General features: G+C 46.3%; 3 protein-coding genes across 5 annotated transcripts in view; all 3 read left to right on the top strand.

Moving 5' to 3' along the window:
• LOC123189464 (protection of telomeres protein 1b) overlaps window positions 1–5,367 on the top strand; it is a gene marked incomplete in the record, with an annotated part of 5,711 nt that extends 344 nt beyond the window's left edge. The window contains 9 exon segments of the mRNA XM_044601887.1: window positions 1,743–1,876; window positions 2,052–2,235; window positions 2,843–2,910; window positions 2,986–3,074; window positions 3,470–3,748; window positions 3,834–3,910; window positions 4,004–4,062; window positions 4,316–4,471; window positions 4,626–5,367. Coding sequence (XP_044457822.1) covers window positions 1,743–1,876; window positions 2,052–2,235; window positions 2,843–2,910; window positions 2,986–3,074; window positions 3,470–3,748; window positions 3,834–3,910; window positions 4,004–4,062; window positions 4,316–4,471; window positions 4,626–4,850 — 1,271 coding nt within the window.
• Window positions 5,368–6,156: 789 nt separating this feature from the next.
• LOC123189465 (indole-3-glycerol phosphate synthase, chloroplastic) lies at window positions 6,157–9,980 on the top strand. 2 transcript variants are annotated; one of them, XM_044601888.1, is made up of 10 exons: window positions 6,157–6,407; window positions 6,486–6,755; window positions 6,863–7,039; window positions 7,458–7,532; window positions 7,631–7,675; window positions 7,781–7,945; window positions 8,106–8,184; window positions 8,878–8,960; window positions 9,499–9,567; window positions 9,666–9,980. In XM_044601888.1, exons 1-10 carry the CDS (start codon window positions 6,228–6,230, stop codon window positions 9,762–9,764), a joined length of 1,242 nt encoding a protein of 413 aa, XP_044457823.1. In that variant the 5' UTR covers window positions 6,157–6,227; the 3' UTR covers window positions 9,765–9,980. The 2 variants fall into 2 exon arrangements, with proteins under 2 accessions (XP_044457823.1, XP_044457824.1); XM_044601889.1 differs by having other exon boundaries at window positions 6,171–6,407; window positions 6,513–6,755.
• Window positions 9,981–11,859: 1,879 nt separating this feature from the next.
• The window catches only part of LOC123189466 (poly(A)-specific ribonuclease PARN), a 5,940-nt gene continuing 5,026 nt past the window's right edge, over window positions 11,860–12,773 (top strand). The window contains exon 1 of one of the 2 annotated variants that reach the window (XM_044601891.1): window positions 11,860–12,376. In XM_044601891.1, coding sequence (XP_044457826.1) covers window positions 11,955–12,376 — 422 coding nt within the window. In that variant the 5' untranslated portion in view covers window positions 11,860–11,954. The remainder of the gene's footprint in view (window positions 12,377–12,773) is intronic. The other variant, XM_044601890.1, reaches the window with a different exon arrangement.

The following is a 12,773-nucleotide window of genomic DNA, read 5'->3' on the forward strand; positions in this document are numbered from 1 at the left end:
CCTCCCCTGCGCACCTGCCATGCGCGCGCTCCCCTAGGGTTCTTATCGCCGCACCGTTTTGCGCTGCTCGGGTGCATTGGGGCTTAGGTTAGAGACACCTGGAGTGGTGTTCTGCCGTTGCTTCGCATGCCTTGAAATTAGTCAGGCAATGCTCAGGCGACCTCTGTCGCACCGGTCAGGGCTGTAGAGGGTTCCGAGTCAGTTGATGTAGAATTTCGTGAGGAGTGTTTCTTTTTAACTGTAACCGCTTGATGCTTTGAGCTCAGCGTCATGCTTCTTCCTTCTCTATACTCGATTCACAAACTGTTCTCAGGTCCTGCCCTGCAAATTCTGTGGAAACAGGAAGTCCTGGGGCGATATTTTGTTGTTTTTAGCTATGAGATTATAGTACAGTACTACCTTTGCTTTGATTTGTGAAGTCGTGCTGGTTAATTAATCTGGTGGCTTTAGCACGAGAAAAACTCAAGCTTTAGCATCTCACACAATGATCATCCCTAAATCAACTCTTTGGTGACTTCCCATTAGTGATGACTTTTGCTGAAACCATGCGATAGTGAGTGTGTTTAACTCGTGGGTTCCTGACAATGAACACATGAAAATGCTAAAGCTAAATGGATAGCAATCAAATTCTGTTCTAAGATCTATAGTACACAAAAAGAATGCACAATATATTCTCCTTTTGCACCCAATTTCCACACTGATCTATCTGGTTCCTCAGCTAAGGGACATCAGATTCTTGCTGAAGCTGGTGCTGCATCCACATACCCAGAAGCTCTCTACAAAATTCTCATAAACCCTACATACCCCATCCTTCATTAAACACATGTGCCAGTCACATTCTTACCAAATGCTGGGTAATAAAATCAAAGGAATTTGAAAGCTACATTTTGTGTTCCCTTCCACTCCTCTCAGGAACAAGTGGAGTTATCATCCTCCACTTTCTTGTGACAGAATGCAAACAACAGTGGCTTATTCTGCATTAAACTCTGCTAGAAATGCAACTCACGTGATCTAGCTTCCACCTGAGAAAGAGTGCCCCCTTGTAAATACTGCTGACTAGCTAACCAAATGGCATGACAACGTTGTCCTGAAGTTGTTAACTTCTTGAGAACTTCCCTTGGAATCCTAAAGAAGTACAACATGTAGGAAGGCGATGCTGCTTAAACAAGAATTATTGGGAGTAAACCCTTCCGCATAAGATAATATTTTATCTTGCCACCTAGCCAACTCCATTCTACTTTTTCCTCTGTAGTCTTCCACAAAATGGAAAATCTCTCATCTCTCAACCTCATTCCTAAGCAATAGAGCTCTTTTCAAACCTCAAAGATGTTTAAGCGTAGGATAAGCTTCAAATTTCTTGCCTGCTGTAAATTTTCTACAAAAAGAATGGTGTCGTCTGCATCTTTGAGAATAGACACATCACACAACCGTCTTCCTTGAAATGAGAAACAATATCCCTTATTAATCCTTTCTGCACTCTTTTTATTGACCAAAATGGCCACACCAACAGCTATAATAATACTAAAAAGCAAGGCGGGATAATGGCCCCCCTATCCCACATCCTTGAAGGCATGGAAGTAAGTTTCTAGCAGGTTAATGCATATATGTTTGAAACAAGGTGGTTGATGTTTATGGTAATCTTGTCTTTACATGGCCTAGTGATTTTCATATTCTTTTTGTTCCATTCTGCTTATTGATGAAATCAATGTGATGCCACTCAGTCATGGCTAATGTTTTTGCAGATTTCACTCTTACATTGAGGATAGCTGATCAATCACGTACATCTGGTATCTCCGTGACTTTCTTTGCCAACAACACTGCACTACTGCCGTCTGTTAGGTCAAGCGGCGATATCATCAGTCTCCATAATGTTGTGGTATAGCTGAATACTCTTTAAGTGTCCACTTATCGTAGTGCCACATTCTATGGCATTTCTGAGAATACAACTTTGCACTTACATTGTTCCTTTTGTATGCTTGTATGTGCAATTTTCTTCCCTCGTTTTTATCAAGTATTTGTGGTGACTGGATCATTTCTACTTTTATCTGCAGATAAAAGTGCTTCATGGTGAATTCTTTGTAACTATTGAGAAAAGGTTTTCTTCGTTTGCACTATTTGGAGGGATGGTATCTACAGAGTTCAGGCCTTACCAGATTTCTATGAAACATCAAGGAACCAAACATGACAATCAAATTTTAACCCAGATGAGAATGTGGCTTGTGTATCATCCTCCAGGTGACTCCTAATTTGAACACTACTGTTATTCATTTCTTTGGTTCACGCATCTACATTACATGTTGTGCAGTGTTACAATTGTGTTCTTTCAAATTTTGTACATCTGTCTCATACCATGGAAGCAAACAGGATTATGAGCTTCCAACTGAGGCGGAAACTCTGCTTTTGTCCATCAGCCTTGATGGGATCTTGCTATCACTGTTTTCAAACTTTTGCTCCGGCCAGTTAATGTCTATGCACGATCTGATCTAGGCCCCATTCGTATACAATGATCCATCTGATTAATTATTCTCGTATTTCTACTTGCATTCTTGCATTTACCATCTTAGGTAAGGCTGCCTTTGTATGGACTTCATTCTAATATAGTGCCACTTAAGTTTTTATATGCATAAATGGCCCCTTTTTTGTTGGTTTTATCTCCTTGCCATGATGCTGCATTGTGTAAGTGCTTATCCCAGCATGGCCTGCATACAAAATTGTCTAGTGATTTATGTGTATGCGTTTCTACACAGATTCATGATTACTTCTATCTTCAATAGAGAATATATTCAGTGTGAGTATCTTTTGTGATATTTGTTGCTGTTTGTAATAGTTTTTTGTACCATAGGTCTGAAAGATCTTGAATTGCAGCTACGGAATATAAAGTCTGATTCTACTTTTGATCTTGTATGCAAGGTTAGTTCCTTATATTCAATCAAATTAAATTTGATACTTATGTCAACTGAGGAAATATCTAGTTTTTCTTTATAGGTACTTCATGTCTGTGAAGCTCCCAGTGGCGAATGGATTTTTTATGTTTGGGATGGAACTGATACTCCTGCAACTGAGCTTCAGACACTGTAGGGTTAGAATCTCTAATTATTGTTTAAGTTCTATTTCACCAACATGCGATAGCAAATAAAGTCTGTCTAAAAAAAGGTAGGATGGCAATAGTGCTTTTGATATATTTATCAGGGCCTTCGTTTGGTTGTTTTGAAGGGAATATAACATTGTTTTAACTTTGGGCATAGGAGCAAATAGACTTGATTTCTCATAAAGCATATGCTAATCTCACTGTTCAATTTTTGAACTAAATTGTGTGCCTCTGTTATTTCTCTTGGCGACCTTGTAGTTTGGACAAACTTTGGGCATAGGAGCAAATAGACTTGATTTCTCATAAAGCATATGCTAATCTCACTGTTCAATTTTTGAACTAAATTGTGTGCCTCTGTTATTTCTCTTGGCGACCTTGTAGTTTGGACACGGAAGCAGTTACACCAACCCCTCTGCATCCTGAAGAAGCGCCGCTACCCAGGGAGGTTCTATGCACACTGCCTTGTGTTGGAACTGTCCTGAGGGTATTCTCAAACAGATTTTCCAAGGAAATACTACACTTGCAAAAGGATATTTACTGGGCCCGGTTCTGCAATATTACTTGCAAACAGGAGTTTGGCATGTGGAAAGGCTCTTTGCTGCCTTCTAGTAGAATCCGTCTTTTATCTAATGAAGATGGCGGTGTCATTGAACGTTTGAAGTAATCTTCTCTTTTCTCATGGATGGATAGTGCATCTTAAATTTCCTTTAGGAAAAATGTTTATCAAGTGCATTAATAACTCCAGGGCGTACGATGGTCGTTTTGCCACCCAAGTTCATCGAGAGCCAATGGCTAGCCTCCACATGGCCTCTGATATTACTGGTATGGATCATAACCGGATAATTACGTGATGCAGATTTGCTGCCATCTGTTGTATGCTAAGACCTGCCATGTGATATTTGCCAATTCTATCAGATGTGGAGTTCAAGAGAGCAGGTTACACGACATTAATGGAGTCGCTCACCCATGGACAGGTAATACTCATTTCCCAATTGCAACATTTTTGTCAATTGTTCGTCAGCTTCATTTGCTGCGTTGGTTTTAGTTTATCCCTTGAAGTTTTCAAGAACCGGACTCTATCTTCATCGTGAGAAAATGTTCACTTCAATAGGATCGCAGTGATGGTGTCTCTTCCAATGCTGCTTTTCATAATCAACACTAACCTAGAAGTGTTCTGAAAAGTGAAAACTAATGCCGGCAACGATATCTCTGTATCTTATGTGCCAGGTGACGCACAAATTCAAAACCCTGGTCCGTGTGGTGGCGGCATACCCTTGTCAAGGCAAAGAGCTGGATTCACTATTGACGGGTGATTATTGCCTTCGGCTGACTCTTGAGGATCCTACGGCAAGAATCCATGCATACGTCCACAAGAACGATGCGGTAAGATGTTAAGCCATCAGCCTTGCAGTTTACAATTCACCTCCTCCAATGTTCGTTCTCAGAAGTTATAGAAACTACGTTTTTTGTGAAAGCCACAAGTGCCTGAGAAAATGCTTGCCTTTTCTGAAGCCTGCGTTCATCTTATGAATGTCAGGTGAGCTTTTTCGGCGGTTTCCTCACGATGGCGGCGCTGACCAGAAAGATGAACAGGCTGCTGGGCGTCCCGGAGCCAGAAGACGATGCCGAGGAAGGCATCGTCGGGGGCGGGGGCAGGAACCCTCCCTGGGTATGGTGCTGCCTGAAGTCGTACCGCCTGGACAAGTACGACCCCTGGGGCAGCCGACGGTATCGGATCTTCGGCACGGAGATCAGGGACTGAGATAGGCGGAAGGCGATCGACGGATCCGCGACCTGGCGAACCACCTCGGGGACGGCACTGTGTACGGACAGAGTGGTCTGCCTGAGTTGGCACTACCAGTCATCCCGTTGCTGCTGTTTGTTCCTTAGACTGGAGGAGCCACTCTGTTGCTGTTACTGGATTGGTGCAGTTTTCGTGCAGTCGATGGCATGATGGCACTAGTCAGTGGTCACTAGTGTGAGTCCTGTATGACTTGTGCTCCTCCCAAAGTCGCGAAGTCGACGGCGCTAGCTTAGTTGGTGTGTGTCGTGGGGAAGAAACGTGAGGAGTTTCCTGGACGAAAGCGCGTTGCAGTTTCCCGCCGGAGGCGCTGGGTTCGCCGCACGGCACGGCGTTGACGGCCAAGTCGTGGTGTTGACGGTCCGGTCACTTGCTTTCTTAGCGTGCAGGCAAAGGAAATCAAAGCTAGTCGATAGTCCTGAGTTTCACACCATCAGTGCGGTTGAGTTTTATGTCATGCTGCTGGATACTTGCTCGACTTTGCGTGCACTGACTGGATCACCCTGTGTTCAACTAATTCCTCTGTTAGGAGAATTGCCAACTTCCACTAAATTGTACCCCCTCTCTAAAATTAACCGAAAATTTCGATATGTTCCAGGTCAAAATTGTACTCTTTAAAATTCCGCCGTCGATCTGCTTCATCTACATTGGCCTTAGGACCATCGAGGCGTGGTGGATCCCGGTCTTTACAGGTGGGAGGGCTCCCGCTTTGTTTTTTGGTGGGTGTTTTTAATTTCTTTAGGGTTTGTGTCCTGCTAAGAAAGGCGAGGCGTGACGGCTCACTAAAGATGGAGTGATGTTCTTCTGGCCTAGCCTCCGTCCCGGCGGTGCACATCGGAAGGCGTGTGGAGGTGTATTCGGTGGATCTTGCGGGATTTTGTTGGTGTTTGTCTTCGGTCGTTTTGTTTGGATCCGGTCTATTGGATCCTTTCGATCTCTCTTCATCGGTGATGGTTGTTGTTCTGGTGCGCTGGTTCTTTGGGCTTTTTTTCGGAAAAATTCCGATCTATTCAGTAAAGAAGGGTGATGACGGCGGCGCACCTTCGACTTGCTCCAGTGTTTCTAGTCGTTGCTAGGTGATAGTAATTTCTATTGATTCTTGTGTTCTTAGTATTGCCATGATGTTTAAAGAATAAATCTGAAGTTTTAAAAAGGAAAAACTGAACTTAATTAATTTAATTTAGGATAAAGCTGAAATTTTAAAGAATTTCGAAAGTGATAGGATAGCGAGGCTGAGGCCCCGCGCCCCCGCCAGGAAAGCAGCCGCCCGTGCCCCCACCTCCACCTTCTCTCAGTCCATCTTTCCCCTTCCCTCCATAAATCCCGACACCTCCTCCAATGGAGGCGCTCGCTACCGCACCCGCGCCGTCACGTCCAGGCCCCCCACCCCCGACCCGCTGCTCCCATCTCCGCCGCCCCAAAGCCCTAGCCACCTCCAAGCTCCCTCGCCGCGTCATCGCCGCCCTTCACATGGACGGCCCCCGCGCCGCGCCCCTTCGCTGCACTCCCGCCGAGACGGTGAGTCGCCAACTTGCTCCCGCGTATCCCCGTGGAAGGCAGAGTTCATAACTGATTGGTTGTCTGGATGCCGCGCAGGACGCGGTGGCGACGACCTCGGACCAGACCGAGACGGCGGCGGCGGTCGAAGCCACCGAGCTGGGCAACAACGGGGCCCCGGCCCCGGCGGCGGACGCCCCCGCCGCCAGCATCGAGGGGCTGGACGGGATAAAGATCCGGAGGCGCCCGGTCACGGGCCCGTCCGTGCACCACGTGGGCCCCTTCCAGTTCCGCCTCGAGAACGAGGGCAACACGCCGCGCAACATCCTCGAGAAGATTGTCTGGAACAAGGACGTTGAGATTTGGCAGGTACGATGATGTTCTGGACTTCCGGAGCATTGTGCTTGTGCTGCCCTGTGCAAAGTGATGTTTCATGTGATGCCAAATTCGTGCTCTGGCTGATTTGTGTTCGCCAGATGAAGGAGAAAATGCCCCTGTACAGGCTGAAAGGTCCGCTGGACAATGCGCCTCCGGCCAGGGACTTTGTTGCTGCGCTGAAAGCGTCCTACGATCGGACTGCTCTGCCCGCTCTGATTGCGGAGGTGAAGAAGGGGTCGCCAAGCCGGGGGGTTCTTAGGGAGAATTTTGAACCGGTGAGTTTATGGGATGAGTAGTGATGCTGAAATTAGGTGCAGGCAGCCTGTGCAGTCTCTTGGTCATGTATGTTATCGCCTTATTGGAGTTCACCTGCTCACTGAATGTGATTTATATTGAATGCATAAACTACCATTTCGACGATACTATCTTGTATGTGAACTTATTTCAATTAATGGGTCATACAACTGTAGGGAGAGATATCAAACTATGCTTGCCCTTTTAGTTATTTGACTACCTACCATCCACCTGATTTGCCTATTCCCTGTTATTGGGACTTACATTGTTGACATTCACTAGCACAAACATACACTGTTTTTTTTTTCTTGAAGGAGGTGCTGTTGCTCTTCATTTGTAATACCAACTAAGAAGCGCAGATGCACCTAAACTAACTAATGTTTGTTGGGACATAAACAGGTCGAGATCGCTCAAGCGTACGAGAAAAATGGAGCAGCATGCTTAAGTGTTCTTACAGATTCAAAATTCTTTCAGGTTAGTAGTTTCTTCTCTAGGAGATCTGGATCCTTATTTTTGTATGTTGTGGAGTTATCTGTACTGAAGATACTTGGTTTCCTTTGATATGCAACCAGGGAAGTTTCGACTACTTGGAGGCTATACGCAATGCTGGAGTGAAGGTACTGTATATTTGGCCATATGCTTTACTACTTGCAGAAGTCAATGATTTCATATGTGGTAGTTTGAATGCATGAAAGGCTCATGATCTGATCTTCTGAACGCAGTGTCCTCTTCTGTGCAAAGAGTTCATCATTGACGCTTGGCAGCTTTACTATGCACGGTCTAAGGGAGCAGATGCTGTTCTTCTGATTGCCGCCATCTTACCTGATCGTGATATCAGTTATATGCTGAAAATATGCAAAATACTCGGGATGGCAGCTCTAGTTGAGGTTTGTGAATTATTTTTGCAACATATGTTGTATGTTGAAGGCTTTCGACTCTCCTCTCTTGTTGGACTGGAGTAATTCTATTTGCTGCTGCAGAATAAATCAAATGCACCTTCAGCATTCGAAGTCTGATGGAATTAACATGTTAATTGTGTTGTTGAAGGTGCATGATGAAAGGGAAATCGACCGTGTTATAGGGATAGCTGGCATTCAGCTTATTGGCATCAATAACCGTAATCTTGGTATGACATTGTTCATTTGGTTTAGTTATAAGTTTTGTTGGCACATATTATATATAACAATCTGGGGGTGTTTGTTGAGAGCAAAACCCGTCCAGCACCAAAAAAAAAAGACTCCACGTTACTCAGCTTGTAATGCACACATGCATGACAATCTTTGAACGGTCTGAAGAAACCATATTTGAACATCCCTATCTATGTCACATATGTTCTTTACCCTATATATGTCACATATGTTCTTTACCCTATCTATGTCACATATGTTCTTTACAAGTCATTGCAGTTATTTTATCACCTGGATGCTTGTTGCTTCGTACAAACTAATGGATCATTTATTCTATTTGCCATCATAAATCATATACTATGGAGCTACTGTGGGACGGAGGGAGTATAATTTTTTTGAATTTCCAAGGAGTTGTCACAGTGCAGACCGCACAGTGCAGACCACACATGCATGAGCGTGCCCGTGGGAAGGATGTGCTCTCTTTTGGTGTTTAATTATGTATAATCCAGATTATTTGATTCTTAAAATGTAAAAGCTAGAGCTACACTTTAGATCTTGATATCCAACCTTAAGGACGTAAAACATGGTAATGCGTTCACTATTGAAAGTAGATGATTAAAGATGTTAATCTTGTGGTGCTTCAAATTAGGTTCTAGGATCAATAATTCACAGGACACATAATTTTATTGCAGAAACTTTTGAAGTTGACATTTCAAACACGAAAAAGCTTCTGGAGGGTGAACGGGGACAACTTATAGCCCAGAAGGACATAATTGTAAGTAACCGCATGTCTCTTGCTGCCAATTTTGTGCACTTCACAGTAGTTACTTACCACACGTTGCAGTATTTGATAACGAAGCACTATCCAAATATTTTATTTTATATTTTGTAAATTTTGGCATCTGCTACTAGCATTAGTCAATTTTTTTCAGTTTAAATTATCGGCATCTCTTGTAACCTCATTACTGGCATTTAGGTAGCATTATGCCGTGAATCAGGCATATGTATTATTAATGGTGTAACTGTACATGAATTTAACTCGGTTAGCTCAAGGGAGACCACTGGCAATGATACTCTTATCAGCCCATATAAGGCAGGGTAGCTCTTGGCACACGGAGTAACATAAATTAGTTATGTGCAGTTAAGGCTCACCATGAGAAAATTTTCGTTGAACTGTAGTTCATCTATGTCATGTTCTATTTTCACTGCCCATATTGCTATCCAGAAGTTCTCAGTACAAAATTCGTCCATGTTGGATTATGTACATGACTCCTTGGCATGCAATATTCATGTTTACTTTTGACCTGTTTCAGGTCGTAGGCGAATCTGGACTGTTCACGCCTGACCATGTTTCATTCGTTCAGGATGCCGGGGTCAAAGCGGTAAGTGCGCCATGAAACACGTGTAAATGAACACTACAGTGATTCTGAAGTCTAGTTTTTCTTGCTTTTTGTCACCCTGACTTGACGCCTTGATGCAGATTCTTGTCGGGGAGTCCCTCATCAAGCAGGAGGACCCTGGGAAAGCAATCGCTGGGCTTTTCGGCAAAGACATCTCACCCGTGAGTAGTGCGGTGTAAATAGGAAAAGGGGCAAGGAATCGTGAAACGCTGGGCCTCTCATATTTTGTATAGGAGAACAGAGCGATGTGCGCTTTTGGAGAGTTTTGGTCAGCAATTTTGTTTACCTGGCCAGTATCAGTGTTCTTCCCTTGCTGCCATTTCCTGGAAGTTGTAACCGGCCTCACTGTTCAAAGGATGCAATGCGAAGAGAGATGATCGAATAAGTTGGGTGTAGATGTTATCAGCTTGAGTTTACTTAGCTTGATAGATCAGCTCTTTGCTGTTCTATCTAAGTTCGATTTTTTGTTGTTGCAAGTTGCAACGCATAATCTTGACCATGCTGACAAGTGACAGCCTCTGAGCTGGTGATAAGATAATGCAGTAGCAAACATGCTAATTGGAGCTACTCCCGAGATTGTTTGGTCTCCGATCTAGGCCCAGTTCTTTGTAAAACAAATGGGGCTCAGATTCTGAGAAAAGCTGGGTAGGGGTCGCATTCTGGGAGAATCCCTAGATTCTGGCAAAATAATTGTGCCCTAATACTGGGAGCACTAAATAATTACTCAATTTAAGTAGCAGGACCTAAACCGCACGGGCAGGCCACATTGTACAGTGCAACCTATATCTAATGCCAGATTCTCTGTTGTATTCTTATTTTGGGCTGCAGTTTTTTTGAACACTACAAAAACATCTTCTCTCATTCAACGCACATCACTGAAAGGTCTAAAATAAATCCAGAAAAATACGACCACTAATGTCAAGTCTAAGACTTAAATCTTTCTCTCCTCTTTCCTCTATCTTATCTTCAGATGTCTCTTGCAAAATTCATATGAGGGATCCAGACACCTATTACCTATATGTGTATAATTTCATGTCATTTGCAAAAAAGGGTATAATTTGCGTGTTTTAGATTCCTATATAGAATTCCACAAGATATGACATCAGTAATTCCTATTTTTTTTTTTAGTTTTTTGGGCTCAGAGCGTGCGGAGTCGGCCTACGACGCGCGGCCGAGTTTTAGAGTATCTCCAACAGGCGCGCTAAAACAGGCGCCGCCGCCGCAAAATCCCCCGTTTTAACGCGCGCGCAACCCGGCGGATGGCTCCAGCGGGCGCGCAATAACCGCGCGCTCGGTATAAGCAGTTGGGCGCGCGCTAGGAAGCGGTACGTTGCGCGGTGTATTTGCGGCGCCCGCTTCCGCGTGCGGCACACACGACGCTCGCGCTGCGCTCTTCTTCCCCCCCTCCAAAGCCTCCCGCCCGCCGGCGCCGGCGACCCGCACCATGGACGCATGCGCCGGCACCTTGCTCACCCCGTCCTATAGCCGCGACCCCCCGCCCCCGATGCCGCCGCCACAAACCCTAACCCGGGTGGCGTTGGCCTCGCCTCCGCCGGAGCTCCTCCGACGAGCGGCCTCGCGCGCGGCCTCTTCATGCCGCCGCGGATGACCTCGGCGGCGGGTGGCGTCGCGCCGCCTCCTCCTCAAAGCTCCCCAATGCGGCGCGGCCAAAGAAGGGCAAGACATCGGCGAAGAAAAACAAGGCGGCGGACGGCTCCGGCACCTCCAAGGCGAAGAGGAAGAAGCTTGCGGGGAGTGCAACGGGCGTGGCGGTTGCCGAAGCGCCGACAAGCTCACTCGTTGAGCCGGCGGCCGGCGCGCACAACATGTTTGACGAAATGCCTCCAAGGGAGGAAGATTCATCTTCGGAGGCGGAAAAATCGTCTTCCGAAAATGAGGACGAGGACGAGGACGAGGAATGATGTGTCTTTCCTTTGTGTATTGAACTTGATTTTCATTTTGAACTTGGTTGGATGAACTTGTGGGCATGATTTTAAACTTGTGAGCATGAACTTCATCAACTTGTTTATGTGAAATTTTTATTATGTTAAAAATGTGCATCATTTTGTGTTGAAATATGCCATATGCAATACACCGGCGAGTCGCGCGACGCGCGCGCGCTGTATTTTAACGCGGCCGCTGGAGTCAGCGCTGCGCGTCGCGCCAAATCAACCGATGCGCGCGCAGCGTATGTGTTTTTGCGCGACCGACGGGTGTTGGAGATGCTCTTAGGCCCGTTCGATGACGATTCTCGTACGGGCCAATCGACTCGGACCTTCACGGCATTTTCTGTCAAATTTTCACACGGCAAACAAATCGAGCCCAAGTGCCAACCCACTGCCCGCCTCCCCCCTCCAGCGACGGTGGCCATGCAGTGCCGCCGCCGCCTCGCCCCCCTCCTCCGCGCGCCGCCGCCCAAAACCCTCCTCCCCCGCCTCCTCTCCCGCCTCGTCTCCTCCTCCTCCCCCTCCTCCCCGCCGCCCTCCAGCGGCGGCGGGGATGAAGCCGGGGACGGCAGCGTCGCCGGGGTGGCGGTGAAGCAGGTGACGCGGGGGAACCTGGCGGAGGCGCTGGAGGAGCTGCGGGCGCGGGTGCGCGACGCCGCGTTCGTCGGGATCGACCTGGAGATGAGCGGCGTCACCAGCGCCCCGTGGCGGGACACCTTCGAGCTCGACCGCGCCGACGTCCGCTACCTCAAGCTCCGCGACTCCGCCAAGCGCTTCGCCGTGCTGCAGCTCGGCGTCTGCCCCTTCCGCTGGGACCCCGCCAAGTCCGCCTTCGTCGCCCATCCGTGCGTCCCCGCACTTCCCTTCCTCCGTCCTCTCCACCAGTACCTAATAATACGCCCTCGTTTACTATATTGCAGCTTTGTTCGTTGGTCCTAGACATCCACTGCGGCCGTGTACCTTATTAGGATCTGATGGCGCAATGCCTTTGACATTAGCTTCCAATGATCTGTTGCTCTTTTAGACCATTCATATATTAAACTTCTATGATATTCAGCAGAGAGTTAGCACTTATAAGACCTTATTTTGGAGAGCCAATCCCTTGTTATCTACATAAAAGACCAGTAGCTCCATAGGTCACTGACTGAGATGGTGACACGACACCTGAGTGCAGTTAATCTGAACATTCAAGAACAACTTTGATGTAGAATGACTAACAAGGAATGCCTTGCAGACTTCTTT

The sequence above is a fragment of the Triticum aestivum genome, chromosome 2A (assembly GCF_018294505.1).
Source record: "Triticum aestivum cultivar Chinese Spring chromosome 2A, IWGSC CS RefSeq v2.1, whole genome shotgun sequence".
NCBI lineage: Eukaryota > Viridiplantae > Streptophyta > Magnoliopsida > Poales > Poaceae > Triticum > Triticum aestivum.